At 40.4% G+C, this 21722-nt stretch overlaps 1 protein-coding gene across 5 annotated transcripts in view; it reads right to left on the reverse strand.

Moving 5' to 3' along the window:
• The window catches only part of NCAPD3 (non-SMC condensin II complex subunit D3), a 72686-nt gene that overhangs the window by 39668 nt on the left and 11296 nt on the right, over nucleotides 1-21722 (reverse strand). For 3 of the 5 annotated variants that reach the window (XR_014815609.1, XM_021063171.2, XM_084976670.1), the window contains 13 exons: nucleotides 19011-19195; nucleotides 18271-18438; nucleotides 18103-18164; nucleotides 17559-17646; nucleotides 15762-15895; nucleotides 14461-14533; nucleotides 13646-13771; nucleotides 13260-13512; nucleotides 12543-12599; nucleotides 12225-12314; nucleotides 4569-4642; nucleotides 3841-3975; nucleotides 2640-2860 (listed from right to left, as the gene is read on the reverse strand). Coding sequence is in view for 4 of the 5 variants with exons in the window: in XM_021063171.2 (XP_020918830.2) it covers nucleotides 2640-2860; nucleotides 3841-3975; nucleotides 4569-4642; nucleotides 12225-12314; nucleotides 12543-12599; nucleotides 13260-13512; nucleotides 13646-13771; nucleotides 14461-14533; nucleotides 15762-15895; nucleotides 17559-17646; nucleotides 18103-18164; nucleotides 18271-18438; nucleotides 19011-19195 (1666 nt within the window). In the remaining variant the exon portion in view is untranslated. Of the gene's footprint in view, nucleotides 1-2639; nucleotides 2861-3840; nucleotides 3976-4568; nucleotides 4643-12224; nucleotides 12315-12542; nucleotides 12600-13250; nucleotides 13513-13645; nucleotides 13772-14460; nucleotides 14534-15761; nucleotides 15896-17558; nucleotides 17647-18102; nucleotides 18165-18270; nucleotides 18439-19010; nucleotides 19196-21722 lie in introns of all 5 variants that reach the window. The other 2 variants (XM_021063170.2, XM_021063172.2) reach the window with 1 other exon arrangement.

Consider the following 21722-nt stretch of genomic DNA (forward strand, 5'->3'; position numbering starts at 1 on the left):
CAAATCCAACTACGAACGATGAGGTTGCGGGTTTGATCCCTGGCCTCGCTCAGTGGGTTAAAGATCCAGTGTTGCCGTGAGCTGTGGTATAGATTGCAGATGAGGCTCGGATCTGGTGTGGCTGTGGCTGGCAGCAACAGCCCCGATTAGACCCCCAGCCTGGGAACCTCCATATGCCACAAGGGTGGCCCTAAAAGAATAAAAGACAAAAAAAAAAAAAGAAAAAAGAAAAAAAGAAAAAAATCACACCCCCAAAAATTAAATACCCAGGGATAAACCTGACCAAGGAAGTGAAAGACTTATATGCTGAGAACTATAAAACAGTAATCAAAGAAATTAAAGAGGATTCAAATAAATGTAAAGATATCACATGCTCCCAGATTGGAAGAATTAAGTTTGTTAATTCTTGGTTAAAGTGGCCACACTACCCAAAGCAATCTACAGATGGAATGAGATTGCTATCATATTACCCATGACATTTTTCACAGAACTAGAACAAACAATCCAAAAAGTTATATGGAACTATAAAACACCCAGAATTGTCAAAGCAATCCTTTGGAACAAAAACTAAGCAGGATGCATAATAACTCTCCCAGACTTCAGACAATATTGCAAAGCTAAAGTCATTAAGACTTGGTACTGGTACAAAAATGAACATATGGATCAGTGGAATAGAATAGCCCAAGAATAAACCCAGGAACCTATGGTCAATTAATCTTCAACAAAGGAGGTAAAAATATAAAATGGGAAAAAGTCTCTTCAAGCAAGTGGTGTTGGCAAAACTGGACAGCTGCATGTAAATCAATGAAACTAGAACACACCCTCACGCAATGCACAAAAATAAACTCAAAATGGCTTAAAGACTTAAGACAAGCACCATAATCTCCTAGAAAAGAACCTAGGCAAAACATTCTCTGACATAAACAATTTAATCAACAAGACCTTAACCTCTAAAATATACAAACAGCTCATAGAAGTCAACAAAAAAACCCAATTGGAAAAAGGACGGAAGACCTAAATAGATATTCTCCAAAGGAGACACATGGATGGCCAGTAGGCACATGAAAAAATGCTCAACATCACTAATTATTAGAGAAATGCACATTAAAACTACAATGAGGTCCCACATTACACCACTCAGAATGGCCATCATTAATAACGAAATCTTACTGAATAGCACAGGGATGGACCATGTCTCTTGGGATGGACCATGATGGAAGGTAACATAACACAGTCATATATATACATATACATATGCACAGGAATTTATAATAAATATATATATGACTGGGTCACTTTGCTGTATAGCAGAAATTGGCATGATACTTTAATAAAAATATTAAAACACAAAAAATTTTAAAAATAAAACCCCATAAAATACCAGTGTTTATCCACCAAAATGGATAAAACAACCAACACCAAAATGCTGGCCAAGATATAGAGCTACTGGAAAAAAAACTGGGAAAAATGCTGGGAGGAAGTGTAACTTGGTATTCAGCACTCTAGAAAACTGTCTAGCAGTAACTATTAAAGGTAAATAAAAGCATGTTCAACAGAACTGTTCCTAGGTATATAACCAATAAAAATATATACCAAAAGATTCACATAGGAATATTCATAACAGCATTATACCTAATAACAAAAAGCTGGAAAAGACCTATTACCTACAACAGTAAACTGGATAAATAAATTGTGGCTTATTCATATATGTTATACACACACACAGGCAGCAATGGAAGTGAATGCTGCACACAATAACTTGAATGAATCTTGTACTCCTTTGAGTGGAAGGAGTCAGAAACACAAAGAATACATATTCACATAATTCCATTTACATGAAGAGTGGAGAAAACTCACATAAGGTGGTAAAATCAGTGGTTCCCCTTAAGAAGGGAAGGAGAATGACTGGAAGGAAGAGTGAAGGTCTCTCCCAGGCTGAGCAACCTTTAACAGCAAAAGGGACCTTAAGAGATTGTGTAGTCTAAACAGCTCTTCTTACAAATGAGAAAACAAAGACCTAGAGAGATGGACTGATTTGCCAGGGCCACAGACCATATACTGAATCTACTATTATCTACTGCTACCCATGATGGCACTAAATATATTAGTCTTTCCGTTGGTGATGATTCCTCCATAACTACATGTAAACAAGGAGGGAGGTGTTTCTTGTATGATGAAGGAAAAAAAAAAAAAAGGAAAGGACAAGGCAGTTACGGTAGCACTAACAAAAACCATCTGTAAGATCACTGCTGTGGAAATTCAGATTGATCAGTGCAAGTGCTCACTGTGCAGTGACTGCCCAACAAATGTTATCAAATGGAAAAAAATGCTGCAGGGTGATTAAGTCAACTAATCCAATAAAATGTCAAAAAAGTCTAACTTGTCAGAAACAGAAAGATGATTTAGGATATCAATCTGAAACTGGAAGATACTTAGAGAAAAGCAAAGGAAAGCTTCACAAAACCTGTCACCACAAAAACGCTAAAAGATACAAATGAACTAGGTCAGGAAAAAAGACCAAGATTGAGTCTTCATACACTCAACAATTTGAAGAGCTGATTTTCCAAGACCAACACAATTCTATAATAAATTCTATAATAAAAGTCCCCCCATAAGGACAATGAGTTACAGGAACATACCCTAGCTCCTGGCTCTCTGTGCTCAGCAGTGACAGTAGCGCCCAGGTGAGCACCTGGCTGTCGTCCTCATGATGGAACTGACTGTGATGCTGGATGTTCTGCAGCAGAAGCTGGTCCAGACACTCCAGGGCCTTGTCCTGCACAGTACGCTCAGAGTCCATCACAGCCGGGATGACCCCCCACAGCCAGGCCTTCTGTATTTGGACACACCTAGGCTGGGCCTAAGGAGTCAAAAGTTAGAAAGTCATAAAGATGTCTAAGCCACCAGAAGTCTGAACACAAATTAGGGAACCTGTGATCAATGTTTTAGGATGTACAAGTGTTGCACACATGATTACAAATAAAACAGAAAGTAGAGAATAAAGATCAACATGGCAAATATATATATATGAAAGTCAAGTTCAAGTTATTATAAATCAAGTCCATATTGACATTTTAGACTTATAAAGTGATTATCTTATTTGTAATGAATTAGCACTTTTTCATAATTCAAGATCAAGAGCAAATTTATTCCAAGGAGTAATTAGAATAGATGCTGACAAGAGAAAATCTACACATGCATTACTTAATGCCTTCTGTTGTGAAATAAAGGAAAAAAAAAACATTTTTTTGGGGGGGGGAGGGTCATCTTTGGCTGCTCCGAGGCATGTGGAGCTCCTGGGCCAGGGATCAGATCAGAACCACAGTTGCAGCCCAAGCCACAGCTATGGCAGCGCTGGATCCCTAACCCACTGTGCTGGGCTGGGGATGGAACCTGCATCCCAGTGGCTCCTAAGACACCACTGATCCTGCTGCACAACAGCGGGAGCTCCAAGTGAAAAACATTTTTAAAAATTCTTCCAGAACTAATTATTCAGCAGAAGTAAATTAAACATAGGATTAATGGAGCTGCTCTTTTGGCATTATTACCTATACAGGTTTTAATGGACAAAAATTAACCTAGGCCTTTGGCTTAACCAAATTTAAAAATTTTGTAAATTCATTCAAATTAAATGTGAGATTAAAGCCGAAGTCAAGAGAACACTGTTTTCTAGCAGAGGGAGTTGAAAGACTCCTTCCTCTTACACTGTAGAGTTCTACAGTGGACTTGGGAGAGTTTCTAACAGGTGCTTAATATTTAGTGACAGGTCATCATTAAGCTGGATTATTATTATTTGTAAGGTAGGATACCAGCATCAGACACACAGTGGCTGTGTCTCACCACAAGAAGCTCAGTGAGAGACTGCAAGGCCTGTTTCCGGACAGATAAGGCGATGTCCCGACAGTGGTCCTGCAGGATGGACAGCTCTTCTTTCAAACCAGAGACATCACAGTGTTTCAGAACGCTCACTAAGACCTAAAAGGTACATATTCCACATGAAGGGATGACTTGGGTATCATGTAAATACAAAATGACAAACTGTAGACAAAAACACTTCCATTTGTGATTCTTATCATTTCTGAGGTCACAGATCCACCCCTCTTCCCAGGAACCTCCCACCTTTCAGAATCTAAAGAAAGTTAAGCCCTCTCTCTAGAGAAAATTTAGAATACATTTTATATAAACAAGTACTTAGAAACAATCCTCGGGGGTTTCATGAACACTATCATAATCCATCTAAGGTTCCAGGTTAAGCATCCTTACTCTGAAGAAAGAAATTAAGGATTTAAAATTGTGATTCCTAAAATGCCAGCAACCCAGTAGGAAAGCTTAAGAGCAAATGATCCTTCAGTTCCTACATAATTTATATTTAATAGGAACAAGGTGAACTAACATTGAGTGAAAAGTAATGAATATGGCTGGAGGCTACTTAAAATATTTTCCTGTACTTTCAACTTGTTAATGCTTAAAAAGAGTACACACAAAAAAGCTAATGCTTAAAAAGAGTACATACAAAAAGTCAATGTTTAAAAAGAGTACACAAAAAGGATGTCCAGAAAACCTCACACCTGGAGTGCAGACTTCCTGACATTGGCCTTCTCATCCCCCATCCTGCTCTTCAGCATTGTCATGAGACACATCTCTGTTGAAGAAATACCAAAGAGTCACTATAGCCTGAGAAACACCACATGGCATCTCACCACACAATCCCATCTTACTAGTTCATATTAAATCCCAGGAAATCAGCATGAAACGACATAGGAGAGGAAAATTCAAATAATTATCTATTCACAATAATACAAGAGGCAGAGTAGTAGTATTTTAAAAGAGCATAAATTCTGGAAAATTTTTAGTCCTCCCCCCCCCCCCCCCGGTATGCCTGTGGCATGCAGAAGTTTCCAGGACAGGGGTCAAACCCAAACCACAGCATTGACCTGAACTAAAGTAGTGACAATGCTAGATCCTTATTTAACCCACTGAGCCACAATAGAAATCCGAAAACACAGTTTTAAATCCAGATTAGGTCTGACATTTTGAACGAATTATTTAATCTTCTATTTTGCTTACTATAAATGAGAATATCTAAACTATCATGTTTTTAAAGACTACATAAGATAATACATAACCCTAGCTTTAAAACCTTTCAATCAACATTTCCTTGACATTATTAGAAGTTACTGAAGACTCCTATGAGCTTTTTTAATGTGGATTCTATCTTTTAATATGAATTAGAATTTTAAAATGAGAATTGTAAAAAGATTTAATAATATTTTAGGAGTTCCCAGTGTGGCTCAGCAGTAACAAACCCAACTAGTATCCATTAGGACACAGGTTTGATCTCTGGCCCCACTCAGTGGATTGAGGATCCCGTGTTGCTGTGAGCTGTGCTATGGGTCATAGATGCAGCTTGGGTCCAGCATTGCTATGGCTGTGGCATAGGCCAGCAGCTGCAGTTCCAGTTTGACCCCTAGCCTGGGAACGTCTATATGCTGTGGGGACAGCCCTAAAAAGACCAAAAAAAAAAATTAAAACATCAAGGCATATAACTTATAAACGGAGTATTTTTTAAATTGAAACACAACAACTTTCCAAAATTTTAATAATGTAGTAAAAAGAATGGCACTGATTAACTGAATAACATTTTTGCAAATTCTTTAATGTCTGGCTTAATAAAAGACAGCTGGATCCTCATCTATGCTTGTATCTGCTTTTGCTGGGACCTGTGCAAAACTCCAAATTATACTTGTGAGAAAATCAGAGGACAGGAGGTAAATGATGTCTTGATATTACTATGAAAACTGTACTGGGGGTCCCTATCGTGGAGCAGTGGTTAATGAATCCGACTAGGAACCATGAGGTTGTGGGTTTGATCCCTGGCCTTCCTCAGTGGGTTAAGGATCTGGTGTTGCCATGAGCTGTGGTGTAGGTCACAGACGCGGCTTGGATCCCTCGTTGCTGTGGCTCTGGCGTAGGCCATTGGCTACAGCTCTGATTAGAACCCTAGCCTGGCAACTTCCATATGCTGTGGGAGTGGCCATAGAAAAGGCAAAAAGACAAAAAACAAACAAAAGACAAACAAACAAAAAAACTGTATTAACTTCAAGAACCTGCTGAAGGAAGCTTAGGGACCCCAAACAGCACTTCACAACAGCCGATGTACACAAGAACATTAAAAAATGAAACAGAACATGAGAAAACAATAGAGAAAAATTAATGAAATCAAAGTAGGTTTGTTGAAAAAGAGCAAAAAAATTTACATTTTGCTAGACCAAAAAAATAGGAGAAGATTCAAATTGCTAAAATCAGGAATGAACAAGGGAACATTACTGCCTACTTTACAGACAGAAAAAGATTAGGAACACTATGAACCATTTTATCTTAACAGATTAAGGAATCTAGATGAAATTTCTACAAAGATACAAACCAGGGAAACTGACCTCACAAAATAGACTAAATACACAATAACAAGTAAAGGGATTGAACTAGTAACCAAAACACTTTGACACAGGCACAAAAGGCCAAGACCAGAAGGCTTTAACATAGAGGTCTACCAAATGCTTCTTTCTTTTGTCTTTCTTTTTGCAGCAGCACCTGCTGCATATGGAAGTTCCCGGGCTTGGGGTCCAATTCGAGCTGCAACTGCTGGCCTATACCACAGCAGCACTGGATCCAAACCTCATCTTCGACCAAAGCCACAGTGATTGGTCAGGCCAGGGATTGAATCCACATCCTCACAGAGACAACGTTGGGTCCTTAACCCACTGAGCCGCAACAGGAACTCCAAGTCTACCAAATATTAACAAAAACACCAATGAAAAAAAAATGAATACTAATGCTTCATCAACTCTTTCAAATAACAGAATCTCTTCTATTTCACTTTCCATCTCCCTCTGAGAAACCAGTATTATCCTGAGTGCAAAACCAGACAAAACTTTATCTCAAGAAGAAAACAGACCAAAATACCTTGTGAATAGAGACATAAAATCCTCAGCAAAATATTAGTAAATTAAATCTAGCAAAATATGAAAAGGATTATACACCATGCTTTGGATTTATCCCAGGACATGGGAAAAATCACTCATTGTGATATGCCATTGTCAAGCAAAGGTCAATGGCCACATGATCATATCCACAGACACAGAAAAAACAGCTGCAGAATCCTATACCCTTTTACGATAAAAATACTCAACAAACTCAGAATAGAAGGAAACTTCCTCACACTGATAATGAACATCCTAAAAAAATCTCACAGCTGACATCACATGCAACGGTGAAAGACAAAAGCTTTTCCTTTAAGAACATAAGAGAAGCAAGGCTGCTCTCCTACTTCTTTTCAACACCACTAGAGGACCTAGCCAGGAAAAACAGGCAAGAAAAAGAAAGGCATTCAGATTGGAAAAAACAAAACTCTATTCACAAACAACATGATCTGATATGCAGAAAATCTGAAGGAATCACATACACACAAAAATTTTTAAAGCTAGTAGCAAATTTATCAACGTCACAAGATACAAGCTCAATCATCAAAAATCAGTTGTAGGAATTCCCACTGTGGCATAGTGGGTTAAGAATCCGACTGAAGGCGTTCCCATTGTGGCTCAGTGGTTAACAAAATCCGACTAGGAACCATGAGGTTGCGGTTCGATCCCTGGCCTTGCTCAGCGGGTTAAGGATCCGGCATTGCTGTGAGCTGTGGTGTAGGTTGCAGACGTGGCTCAGATCCCGAGTTGCTGTGGCTGTGGCATAGGCTGGTGGCTACAGCTCCGATTGGACCCTTAGCCTGGGAACCTCCATATGCCGCGGGAGCAGCCCAGGAAATAGCAGAAAGACTGAAAAAAAAATAAAAATAAAAATAAAGAATCCGACTGTAGTGGCTTGGGTCACTGTGGAGGTGCAGGTTTGATTCTCAGCCCAGCACAGTGAGTTAAAGAATACAGCTTTGCCATAGCTGTGGCTTGGATTCAATTCCTGGCCTGGAAACTTCCACATGCGGAAGGTGTGGGTAAAAAAAAAAAAAAAAAAATCAGTTGTAAAAACTAGCAATGATCAATTCAAAAATAAAATTAGGAAAGCAATTTCAGGAGTTCCTGTTGTGGCTCAGTCGGTTAAGAATCTGACTAGTGGAGTGCCCAACCATGGCTCAGTGGTTAATGAACCCGACTAGTATCCAATGAGGACTCAGGTTTGATCCCTGGCCTTGCTCAGTGGGTTAAGTAAGGATCCAGCGTTGCCATGAGCTGTGGTGTAGGTCGAAGACGCAGCTTGGATCCCATGCTGCTGTGGCTATGACGTGTTGTAGGCCAGCAAATAGCTCCCACTGGACCCCTAGTCTGGTAATCTCCACATGCTGCAAGTGCAGCCCTAAAGAGACCAAAGACAAAAAAACACACACAAATCTGACTAGTATCCATGAAGATGCAGGTTCGATCCCTGGCCTCACTCAGTGGGTTAAGGATCCAACGTTGCCACGAGTTGTGGCCCATGTTGCAGACGAGGCTCTGATTCAATCCATAGCCCGGGAACTTCTGTATACTGCAGGTGTGGCCTTAAAAAGAAGAAAAAAAGCAATGTCAGGAGTTCTTTTGTGGTGCAGTATGCTAAGCATCCAGCCTTATAACTTGTAACAGCTCAGGTTGCTGCTGTGGCTTGAGTTAGATCCCTGGCCCAGGAACTTCCACGTGCAATGGGTATAACCAAAAAAAAGGGGGGGGGGGAGAAGAAAGCAATTTCAGAAATTCTCCTGTGGTGCAGCAGGTTAAAGATGGTATTGCCACAGCTGTGGCACAAGGCACAACTGCAGGGTGGGTTTGAGCTGTGGCCCAGGAACTCCCACATGCCATGCAGCTAAAAAAGAAAAAGAAATTTCATCTATAATCACATCAAAAAGAATAAAATACTTAGGAATTAGTTTAAAGAGCAACAGTTATATGGTGAAAACTAAAAAACTTAAGGGAGACCTAAATATAGAAAGGCACCATTTGTTCATGGACTGGAAAACTTAACAATTCTAAGATGGCAATACTGCCCATACTGACTAACAGATCAATCCCTATCAAAATCCAAGCTGGCTTTTTTGCAGAAACTGTTAGCCGAACCTAAAATCTATATAGAAATACAGGGGACACAGAATAGCCAAAACCATCTTGAAAAGCACAAGGATGCAGAGCCCACACTCTCCAATCTCAAAATTACCATAAAGCAATAGGAATCAATGCAGGGTGGTATCAGCACAATAACAATAATGGAACAGAAATAGAGGACAGAAAGAAGCTCACGTGGTGATGGTCAACTGAGTCTTGACAAGAGTGCCAAGAGCATTCAGAGTCGAAGAATCAGCCCTTTAAACAAAGGTGCTCTGTCAACTTGATATTCACAAGTGTACCACACACCATATACAAAAATTAACTCAAAACAAAGACCAGGAGTTCCTGCTGTGGTGCAGCTGAAACGAATCTGATTAGGAACCATGAGGTTGAGAGTTCGATCCCTGGCCTCGCTCAGTGGATTAAAGATCCAGCATTGCCTTGAGCTGTGGTATAGGTGGCAGACACGGTTCGGATCCTGCGCTGCTGTGACACAGGACAGCAGCTGTAGCTCTGATTCGACCCCTAGCCTGGGAACCTCCATATGCTGTGGGTGCGGCCCTTAAAAGAAAAACAAACAAACAAACAAACAAAAAAACAAAAAAAAGACCAAAAAAGCTAAAACTATACAATACTTAGAAGAAAATGGAGGAGTAAATCTTTATGACCTGATTAGGGAATGGTTTCTTAGCTATAATACCAAAAGCAAAAGCTAATAAAAGAGTGGACAGTTGGACTTCAAAATCAAAACATTTTATGTTTCAAAGAATACCATCAAGAAAGTGAAAAGGTAACTCACAGAATGAGCAGAAGATACATGCAAATCATATAATTTGATAAAGAACTTGGATGCAGAATATATAAAGAACTATTTCACCTCCAGAATAAGGAAATAAACAATGGACATTTGGGTTATTTCCAGTTTTGGCTCCTATGAATTATGCACTATGAATATTCTTGTACAAGTTTTGTGTACAATATGGTTTCATTCCTTGTGGGTGCAAGGAGTGAACTGCTAGATCATGTGGTATCTCCATGTCAAACATTTTGAAGAACTGCCAGACTGAACACATGAAATCTGGTCCATTCACACAACGGCCTAGGTTCAGCCATAAAAAAGGAATAGAGAACTGATACATGTTATAACACAGATGAACCCTGAAAATGTGTGTTAGATGAAGGAAGCTATCCACAAAAGGTCATATATTGTAGGATTCCACTTAAGTGGAGTGTCCAGAATAGGTGACCACAAAGACAGAGGTGGGGGGGGTGGACAGGGAGAATGAGGAGCAACTATTCATGGGCATGGGGTTTTTTAGCTAATGAAAATGTTCTGGAAGTTGATTATGGAATTTTATGAATACACTAAAAAACACTCAATTCACTACACTTTAAATTGGAGAATTTCATAAAATTGTGGATGATAACTCAAAAAAAAACAAAAAAAAACCCCACCACTAAATGTACTTGTTAGCACAGTGCCTGGCATGAAGTAACTATACACACTTTTGTATATATAATTTATGCCAATATAAGTCATTTTAGTTTATCAAAAATGAGATTGGAAGAGGGGCTCTTTATAATTTGGAAACATCATTAAATCAGTATAGCGTGATGGCATTCAGAAGCATCTGTGCGACAGTAAATCTGTAACTTGTTGAGATTGGAGTTAATGCAAACATTCAACATTTTTCCAGATTAAATTTCTTTACCCATTTTAGGAAATCTGTTTATAGGTATTGAGTTATTGCTCTGAATTTGAGCAATAGATGCTAATATCTAGCCATTTAAACATTATCATTTAGGCTACAATGGTCACCCATTATCCTCCTGGCATTTTACATGGGCCTCGGCACTTGTCGCACAACACTACGATTTTACAGACATACATTTGCCTTTCCCACTGCTCCTTAAGAGATGGAACCATGTCTTATTAGGGTCCCTACCTGCAATGCCCAGCACAGATTAGGAGGTACCACACACACATTTAGAGAATAAACTAATAAATTTCAATATATAATTTACCCCCTACACACATTTTTTTCTCTTTATCTTTTAAAGCCACTTCAATAAACATTAAGTCTATGGACCTGTTCACAGCCCTCTGTGAAAGACAGGAAAGGTATTAGCATCATAAGGGACAATCAGGAGGGGACACCTGCTGACTCCTATGTCTTGGGTCATGCAGCTATTTTGGAAGAGGGTTGACATGAGAATTCAGGCTGCCTCTCATTTCTAATATATTTTTTCCACTGCATTATGCTATGTCATAGTATAGATGAAAGAGGAACCCAGAAAAAGGAAAGTGACTTTCACAAGACCATACAGCTCCACAGAAGCAGAATGTGAGAGCAGCTCCAGGCCTACCCACTACCTAGCCCAGGTTTGTCTCTTCCCTCCTGAATCATACAGACATTCACCATCCCAGATTATTCTGGGTTCAAGAAGTCACTGAAAGAGAACAGGCATTACTTGTGTTAAGAATCCTGTGCTGGATTCCACAGGAGAAAGGACCCCAGAACCACTCCACCTGATACATACGACCCATTAAAAAATGGCTCATACTGTTGGTAAAGAGAAAATTTAATCTAAATTCTGAACCGTCTTTTTCAGTGGAAGCTTGAACCCATGGTTCCCTACTATGTGTTCAAAATGGACTCTGGGATAGTTTAATCAGAGCCAAGATGCCATATGGAAAAAGTAATAAGGAATGAAAACCAGAAACAACAGTGGGTACTATAGTATTATTGTTCATCTTTTCCCCTATTCTGTGATGACTTTTCTCGAAACACAAATTTAATCTCTACTGCCCCTTCCCTAGTAACTGGTCCTTTCTGGTCAGCAAGCCAAGTTTGGAACAACCAACTTCAGTAAAGAGATAAAATATTTGCTGACATTCTCTTTGGAGTGCAGTGCATGACAAGTTAAATAAATGTAGCTTATTCTTTATTACGTACAGTGTAGTGCAAGGACATCAATTAAGGACATAAAATAGAAATAACTCCACTTTCAAGAGGAAAAAAAAGATTGTCCAATTCTTAAGGGTGAATTAGAAAAAAATTCCAAGGTTTGGGGCCCTACTTACAGCTGTCTAAAATCCAATAGTTATCACTCATCTGCGAGAGATAAAATCGGACTTACCGCTAGATCCAGCTGTTTCACCACTGTTGTCTATATTAATCACCTCTGAGCTTCCAGAAGGGTTAAGCGTCTTCTTCTGATAGGAAAAAGCTTAAAAATAATATATCTTAAAAAGGCTCAGTCAGTAGAAACTTGTTATACTTTTTATTAACAGAAGCATGGTATATCACACATTTATTACATCATTATTCAAATGAATTTCAATTTCTTTGATGAAGAAAAAACATGCAGTATTAAAACAGGCAATATGGAGATAGAAAAAAACATTTAAATAAAAAGATATTAAATATCTGACAATATATCAACTCATTTCAATACCTGATGAATTTTTCAGTGAGGTGTCACGGTTGCTCTCTATTCCTGAAATAGTAGGACCTAAAAAGTAAGCAGAGGGAGAAAAAAGTCATGGTATCAAAATCCATACAAAAATATTTACAGAGAAATCAAAATCAAGATAATTAGGCCTGGAGTTCCCATTGTGGCTCACTGGCTTAAGGACCTGACATCATCTCCAGGAGGATGTGGGTTTGACCCCGGCCTCACTCAGTGGTTAAAGGATCCAGCATTGCCACAAGGTGCAGTGCAGGTTGCAGATGTGGCTCGGATCCACTGTTGCCATGGCTATGGCATACACCTCAGCTACAGCTCTGATTCAACCCCAAGTCCAAGAACTTCCATATGCCACAGGTGTGGCCATAAAAGAAAAATAAAAACAAAAACAAAAGATAATTAGGTCTGAAGACAGATTTTAAATGCTGAAAATTATTCACGTTCTCTTGGGTAGGCATGAAACTGGTTATTAGGCCTGATACAGCCAATAACCAAGGATGCAAAGTAATAGGTAATAGTGACAGTGGCCAACATTCTCAGTCCAAAGATATCAATATGTGAAATGCTTAAAAAGGCTTGCCTAAAAAGTCATTCGATAGTAAAACATACTGAAAGGGCCCCACGGGTCTTCACCTACCGTCCCGTATCTATTACTTCTAGACCAGCAGGGGTCAAGCTCTGTCTCACCGTGCTCACCATACTCACTATCAATCAGAAGCCCCAGGACGCTCTCTGATGTAGCTGTGGAAGAGAACTCCAGGCAATGTGCAAAACTGGACAGAGCCTTGCTGCGGACAGCCGGTGCCTTGTCCACACACCGGGCGAACAGGATCTCTTGCACCAAGAACTTATGCTTCAGGAACTTCTGATGCTCTGGGGGCAGAGTGCCTTCCACCTCTCGTTCAGGCAGCTCCAGAAGGGCCAAAGCAACATCAAGGGTGAATACTCGGCGTGAGGTCTGGTAAAGCAAAACCACACGCATCTCCATCAGAGATGAAGAAACAAAGCATCCCCGTGTCTTCAGATCGGACTCTCACTAGAAGGTCACTAGAAGGTCAGGAGCCAAGATTTTGTGCAGATGTAGCGCCTACCTTGGGATTACGTGAACATCCGTAAAACCAGGCAATGAAAGAAGCATATTCCGCACAAGGAAGCTTGTTGAGCAGCTGGACCAGGGACTGAGCTGCATAGGTCCGATACTCTGATTTATCAACTACCTGAAATACAGACACTAAGAAGCTGAGCAGCCAGTACCCCCAGCACAGGATGACTGAAACACACGGAGAAGCACAGGGTGGTGAGTGGCAGGGGCACCTGGCTCCACGATAGATGTTGAATGTGGACACGTTATAAAAACAACTGACAAATTCTATGTCTCAGACCCCTTTGAAAACTAGCCGCAGCAATACAAATTGAGCACCTAATTCCAAAGAGATTATGGACCCCCTGGTTCCAAAGAGTTCCAGTGAAGAATTAGCTGTCCAAACTATTATACAAATTTAAGAGAGAATCATAGAAATTTGAACACTGACTGAATATTGGGTGATCTTAAGGAATTATTGTGAATTTCTTAGTGTGTTAATATTTTGTGGTTACATTTTTAATGAATTCTTATCCTTTATAGAGTGACACATGAAATATTTATGTCTGAAACGATATGATGAATTTTGCTTCACCAGTGTACAAATGTGCTGAGGGAGTCATACCTTATATAAAACCACAGAAAATGGTGTTCATCACTCTATTTCTTTATACATTTGAAATTTTCCAAAATAAAAACTTCTTCTCCCCCATCAAAGAATAGTATCTACGGGGAACATCTAGTGAATATACTAAATAAAACTAGTATATTCCCAAGAACACACATATACAGGTATTTATATACTCTTATGAAAGCAAACAGTACCTTGACACAGATGTGCTGGAGTAAGATACGAAGGACTGGGAATATACCTTCTTTTAGTTCATCCACAAGTGAACTTTAAAAAAAAGAAACACAGCCACTGGTTACAAATATATCTATAATTACAACAAGATAGCAATGTTCCTTGAATCTGTTCTCAAAAATAGAGAAACTTCTACACTTTAGAAATCCAAACTACAAAAAAGAATCTATCCCCCCGCCCCCTACATTGCCAGCAGTGTTTTAGTACATGAAGAATAGAGACAAAAAGTCACAGTAGAACCCCAGTCACCATGCCCCAGGAGGCCAGTCCGTCTGCTAGCTGTGCAAGGGGAGAGCCAGTCTGGGAGGGGCAAGGTTGCAGTCCTCCAGCCATCTCTGGACTATTACACAGGTCATGTTAAGGCTGAAATATAACCCTTTGGGGTAAATGATAGACTGAGACACAGTACCACCTTGTGGAAGCTCAGTGAAATGCATTTCTAACAGTACGTCCAAACTTTGATCCCAAAGAAACTATTATAACGCCCAGGTTTGACCCATTTTTAATGTTAAGTTTACCTGTACCATCATAGAAACATTAATGCAATTTGTGACAGTGTGAGCTCATGAGGAGCTAAAAGTCAACATTTCTACTTAAAACATCCTAGTTATCTTATGTTAAAAACAAAACAAAACAAAACATTGGCTCAAGGATCAGATGGCAGCCTGTACCTCGATTTCAGCATTCACACCTCACACCTCCAGTGACATCACGTACTGTGCCTCCTCCAGCCCCCCACACACTCTCACACGCACTTTACCATTCCTTCCCACCACTCCCACGTTGCTGCTGAATAGCCAGTAACAGAGGGGAGGAAAAGCCAATGACATTGCAAACGTGTCTTCCCTGATAAAGCTGAGACACGGGACCTTCTAGGTAGAGCTAAGTGATTCCTGAGGAAAGAATTTGTCTATCATTATCACTAAGGAAGTTAAAGAAGAAAAAAAAAAAAAGTAGCAAGAAACAAAAGGGAAGAGACTCAGGAGAGAGAAAGAGAAAAAGAAAAGGAGGGGCAGACTTGAAGTGGTCAATACTGAGGCCACTCTCAGGACTCAGAGCTGATCTCTGGGGCTGGCACATGAACTGCAGATTCCTCATCTGGCCAACAATACCCAAGGCTGCATGAAGCAGGTGAGCTGCCAAGTGCTTTATTTTGAACCCCAACCAGCCCAGACATCTGGTGTCAGAAATGTGGGTTAGGACAGGGCTCAGAGGACTGAGGGAGAGTGAGACAGAGAAAGGTCCCAGATATGCGCTTCACCTGATAAACTGGACTGCCAGGTTTCTACCATTGATGACTATAGGAGTGATGGTGAGGGGTGCGTGATGGGAGCCTTCACCCACTTCCAACATTAATATCAAATAGAGCATTTGATGGAAGACACATCTGATGACCTAGAAGAGAAAAAGAAAATTCAATTTAAGACATGGAAGAGAATCCCAGGTCTCAGAGATGGTGACACAGACAGAACCATTTCAAGTGTCTCAAGCTCAATGATGTTGACACGGGTTTTAGCTGAACTCCAAGGATGTGCTACCTGGACAATGACCAGGTACCAATGTGTGCGAGATGTAGACTGTGTGAGACGTTGCCTTCAGGTAACAATAGGGATTCCAGGCAGCATCTCTGCCTGCCCCTCAAACTCCAGCCCAGGAATTAGGTTCCACAGAGAATTAGTTGTAACTTATAAAGGGCAAAGAATGCTACGAATACTCCTTGGAGAAAGGGAGAAGATGAGGATTCTACACCTATATTTCACTTGAGGCTTACGAAATAACTTCTGATATACTATCCTGCATAATTTACCCAACTAGTTAACTCATCTATCCAGCAAAGAAAACATTTACTGGAAACCAAACATGTGGCAGGCATTATTGGATCCGACCATGCTTACTCTGAAACCTCTCAAGTCTATGAAGCAAGGCATTTCCATTTTATACACAATAGCATTATTATCTCCACTTTATACATAATAAAAGACTCCCAAGGTAAGCTGTTCTAAGTCAGTCATTAAAGGTCAGGCTACAACCAATATCTCCCAACACCAGGCCAACACTTTCACAATGAAAACACTATATCCTTAGAGACCTGGCAGCCTGAAAGGCCTCGTCTTCTAAAATGTTCAAAAGGGCACCGGAATTAAAAGCTTTACTGTGAATGCTATCACATTCGCATTTCAAACACAGAGAAGTGACAAGATATAATGACTAAAAACAGGGGATGTTTTCTAGACAGCAGGGATTGTGCTGAGGCAGTCTTCCCTGTAGGCCTCCTAACAAATCCACAAGGAAGGGAAGCCTTCTGTCCTCTTTGTCCAGATGAGAAAAGTGAGGCCTCAGGTGGAAGAACTCTCACAAGGACACAGCCAGTGAGCCGTGGGGCCCAAGCCTGGACAGGGATGTACAGAGTCAAGTGCCCAGGATCATCTTCACACGTCACTGCCCCTGGAGTATCACAGCCACCAGAGGCCCAGGACCTTGGTCTGTCACTTTTTTTGGGGGGGTGGGGGGCAAACTCCTGCTTCATTACCAAGATCCAGGTTTAGTAACACGCCAGCACTTGACAAGCCCTAACTGCAGTGTCTAGAGCTATGGGGCCCTCTAAGCTCATAGGGCAAAGCCATACATGGATGCTCACTGGGAGCCTGCCTGTAGGATTGGGCACTGAAACACAAACCCAAACAGAAGTATGGGCAGCCAGGAAATGTGAGAGCTCTGTGACTGTCTACTTGCCCCCTCAGAAAAGTTTGGTGATGCTGCTGTAAAAGCCATGCTCTGTTCAGGGGCTTATCTGCTCCTCCACCCTGTTCACACTGGAACCACTCCCTGCGCCTTCAGCCAACGAGAACTTCCTGTGGTCACCATGCACTATGATACAGGTCTGGAATGAACCACAGGCAACAAGTAACAGTGATGCTTCCATTATATAAACGTCCTCAGGTCAGGAGAATGACCAGTAAGTTAACATGGTATCACATCAACTGCTTCCAGCATTCTCCATCATATGACTGCATGCTTTCAATTCAGCCAGTACCTTGTTGGGCCCTGCCTCCTTTACCTTATCTCCTTCTCCATGAAATGGGGAGCACATCAAGTACAATCCATGATAGGCCAGCTCTGGTATGTACTTCGCTTGGTTAGGGTTTCTAAAGAAAAAAGGCAGTAGTTAATGGATATGGTTTCACTTGGAATACTTCCTAACCCTATAAGCCATATTTAAATGAATAAGTACAGAGTTCCCGTCGTGGCGCAGTGGTTAACGAATCTGACTAGGAACCATGAGGTTGCAGGTTCGGTCCCTGCCCTTGCTCAGTGGGTTAACGATCTGGCATTGCCATGAGCTGTGGTGTAGGTTGCAGACGCGGCTCAGATCCTGCGTTGCTTTGGCTCTGGCGTAGGCTGGTGGCTACGGCTCCGATTAGACCCCTAGCCTGGGAACCTCCATATGCCGTGGGAGCAGCCCAAGAAATAGCAAAAAGACAAAAGAAAAAAAAAAAAAAAATAAATGAATAAGTTCTACCTGTGTGCCATTTACACTTCTGCTGGAACAAAACTTACTGTACCATATTTAAATCTTATCATTAGAAGATTTAATGGCTCACCTGGCTTGTGTAACGTGAAATTCGCGAGGAACTGGTTCAAGATTAGTTAATGCAACAAACACCTGGAAAACAGGTACCAAGAAAACGCCTGGTTTTTCCCACTCTTCAAGTATCAGCCATGGCCTACACCCTTTGACCTTGCCCACGGTTCTTGGAATTCTCACCTACCTCTATACAATTCTGTACACATTGTGGCTTTTCTTTCAGGGAGAACCTGGGTAGAAGCCTTAAAAAGTTCTTCAAAAGGTCAAAGATGGCATTTCGAATTTGACAAAGGTCCCAAGCAGAAAAAAAAATACTCTCTTCATCCTCTTGTTCTTCAATAATTTCATCCATCTAGATTATGAAGAAATGTACAACTGACTATGCAGTACTGCCTATTACTCTGTCCCATGGTTTTCCATTTCCCCAAATAAAGGCCAGTGAAACTCCAGGTCCCTTACTGCTCTAGGTCTCCACTGTAACAATGGTCAGTCACTGGACTAGACAAAAGCCACAAGTTTCTAGTTCCATATTTTCCTGTCAGTGAAAATTCTTATGATTCTGACATCAGTAAACTTCTACTGCCCTTCTGTCACACAAGAATTTGGAATTAACACTATTCTATTATGTAGGATGTAAGTCCTCAGGATACTTCGACCACTGCCTCTAATGTTGGTAAGATAATGTGGCAAACACATCTGTTAGCCTGTGGTGAGACATACCTGGGAATGAGGCTGGGGGGAGGTGATGGGGATGTTGGGGAGGTAGCAAGGGCTAAGAAATACATGAGGCAACCCAAAGTCCTACCAGATGTTAGGGCTTTGGATATCATGACCCCTGGAGCCTGAACATAATGTGAAGTTAATTCGTAAATAAGTCAGTCACATGTTGGTACAGATATGCTTCGCTACTCCTCTCCTTCTTACCTCCATAGACTCCTTCCTGAGCGGCCTTCCTCTCTTCTTATTCCCCCTTGGATTGGCCTGAGAGTTCTTCGGTTGTTCTTTCTTTCTTTTCTGGCTCAAGCTGGATTCCTGAGGCCAGCTCTTCTTTAGAATCTGAACACATTTGTCAAACATCACTGGGTGGAATACTTGATTGGCCACACTGCCTATTTATTTGTAAAGAATAAAGAGGAAGCAAGGGTAGATTTAATCACCTTGAAATAGGTCTCTTAACAACAATGAAAAATTAAAAAGCAAAAACAGGCTTTTCCTTAACTGTGAATAACAATGAACCTTTAGCAAAAGAGTTCTATTCAACTTGAGCCCTAAGCAGTGAGCAATAGGGCTCATCATAAATAATGAGATTTCCTTATCTGGCCATAAGGGAGTAACTTGTTTTATACTTTTCCTTCCTGCTATAACTATACGACTGGACGAAAATTTGTAAAATAACCATTTTAAGACATAGCTCAAGAGAGCCTAGCTACTTAATCCCTGAGAAAAGGCACTGGATTCCAGCAAGCTAAATTGACCCATTTGTGTTTGGAGGTAGTGTCCAGACAATAGCAGAACAGTGAACCCAAACACATTCTGATGGTCTTACTAAGCTGGAATACAGGGGTCATAGAGTCAGGGAAGTGGGGTAGCTGGAATTTTGAAGCAGAGCACTGGAAACGAGGAAGCCATGTGGAGAAAGCACTGCAAAAGTCTGCACGAGTCTGACCTTTAGCTATGACATTTGGGGTGAAATCCACGATGGCAGACAAAGAAAATTGTCAAGGACGTGGGAAATAGACTGTTTTCAGAATGCACACAACCCTGGCCAGCCAGAGTGACCTGGAACATTCACTAGAAACTCAAGAGAAATACACTTAACAGCAGGGCCAAACCAGTTCCAGAGTAAAGGCTTACCTCTGCTCCAACAAGGCTTTCAAACAAGCCTCCAAAGGACCAAGTTAATCTACCAACAGCTGCCTATCAAAACATACTTCAACAGTATTTAAAGAAAAAAACAAAGTCAAGACACGCAACAACCTCACATTCAAAATGTACAGCATCCAATAAAAATGTACTGGGCATCCAGAGAGAGGAAAACATGCCTCAAGGTGAGAAGAGAATCGTCATTAGAAACAATCCAAGAAATGCCAGAGAGAATGGAGCAAGCAGGGAAGAACTTTATGGTAGACAGCTTAAACAAAGAGAAAAGAAAATGTTTAAAGAATCAAATGCAACTTGTTGATCTGAAAACAAAAACTTCACCAGATGAGCTCAATAGTGGATAAGATGCTACAGAAACAAAGGCACATAAACTTTAGGAAACAGCAGAAGCACAGAAACAAAATAATTAATAAAGGCTCAGGGACCTGTGGGAGAACATCGAGAAACCTAACATACAAGTAATTGGAATTCCCCTCCCCCCCAAAAAGAGAAGAAAACATCTGAAGGAACAATAACTGTAAAATTTCCAAATTTGTTAAAAGCTATAAATTCATAGGCCTGAGAAGCTCAAGGAAACAAACCATGACAAACACAAAGGAAATCACACCTAAGGATAGATAATCTGATTAAATTAAATAGAGAAAATCTTCAAAGTAGTCAAACCAAAAGAAAAAAAAAAACCCACAAAATATACAGAGGAACAATGGTAAGTCATGCAGACTTCTCTCAGAAATGAGCTAAATCAGAAAAACAATGAAATAACACCCTAAACGCAATGAAAGAAAAAAACCTCCTAGAATTCTATATTTAGCAAAAACATTCTTACAGGTGAAATAAAGATACTTTCATGGAATCAAAGTCCTAGAGCATAGATGGTCAACAGACGTGCAGCACAAGAAGAATTGAAGAAAGTTCTTCAGGCCAAAAAAGAAAATTATATGAGATGAAATCTTTTAAACAGAGAAGATTTTTATTTTCTAAAAAAAAATTTAAGTGATAATTTCAAGAAAAAAATGTGAAGAATACATTGTGTACTTTATGACATGTAGAAATTAAATGTTTAACTGCAACAGCACAAAGAGAGGAGAAAGGAAAGCATGCTGTCTTAAGGTTTTATATTATAAGTTAGTAGTGGGAGTTCCCACTGTGGGGCAGGAGAAACAAACCTGACTAGTATCCATGAAGATGTGGATTGGATCCCTGGCCTCACTCAGTGGGTTAAGGATCTGGCGTTTCTGTGAGCTGTGGTGTAGGTCGTAGACACAGCTCAGATCTGACATTGCTGTGGCTGTGGTATAGGCCAGCAGCTATGGCTTTGATTCGACCCCTAGCCTGGGAACCTCCATATGCTGTGGGTGTGGCCCCCAAAAGACCAAAAAGCAAACAAAAAAATTGATGGAATTTGAAGGAGAAATGCACGAATTAGCAATTATACCTGAACAACCCCAGCAACCAACTTGGCTTTCACAGAACAGAGATTCCCCCAAAGGCAGAATACATATTCTGTTCAAGTGCAAATACAAGACTCACAAAATCAGACTTTGCACGGGGCCATTAAAAAAAAAACAAAAACAAAAAAAACCTCAGTAATTTTAAAGTATTGTAATCAACAAAGTATGTGTTCTGATCTCAACATAAAATAGCAAGCAATGACAAGATTTCAGGAAAGTGCTCAAATATTTGGAAATTAAAATACACTTCAGAGGTATAAGAAGAAATCACAAGAAAAATCAGAAAACTGCTTTAGCCTGAATA

This window comes from Sus scrofa, chromosome 9 (genome assembly GCF_054392235.1).
Source record: "Sus scrofa isolate SSC_HxYL_T2T_F1_AM1 chromosome 9, Sscrofa_HxYL_maternal_Yorkshire_Landrace_v2.0, whole genome shotgun sequence".
Lineage (NCBI taxonomy): Eukaryota > Metazoa > Chordata > Mammalia > Artiodactyla > Suidae > Sus > Sus scrofa.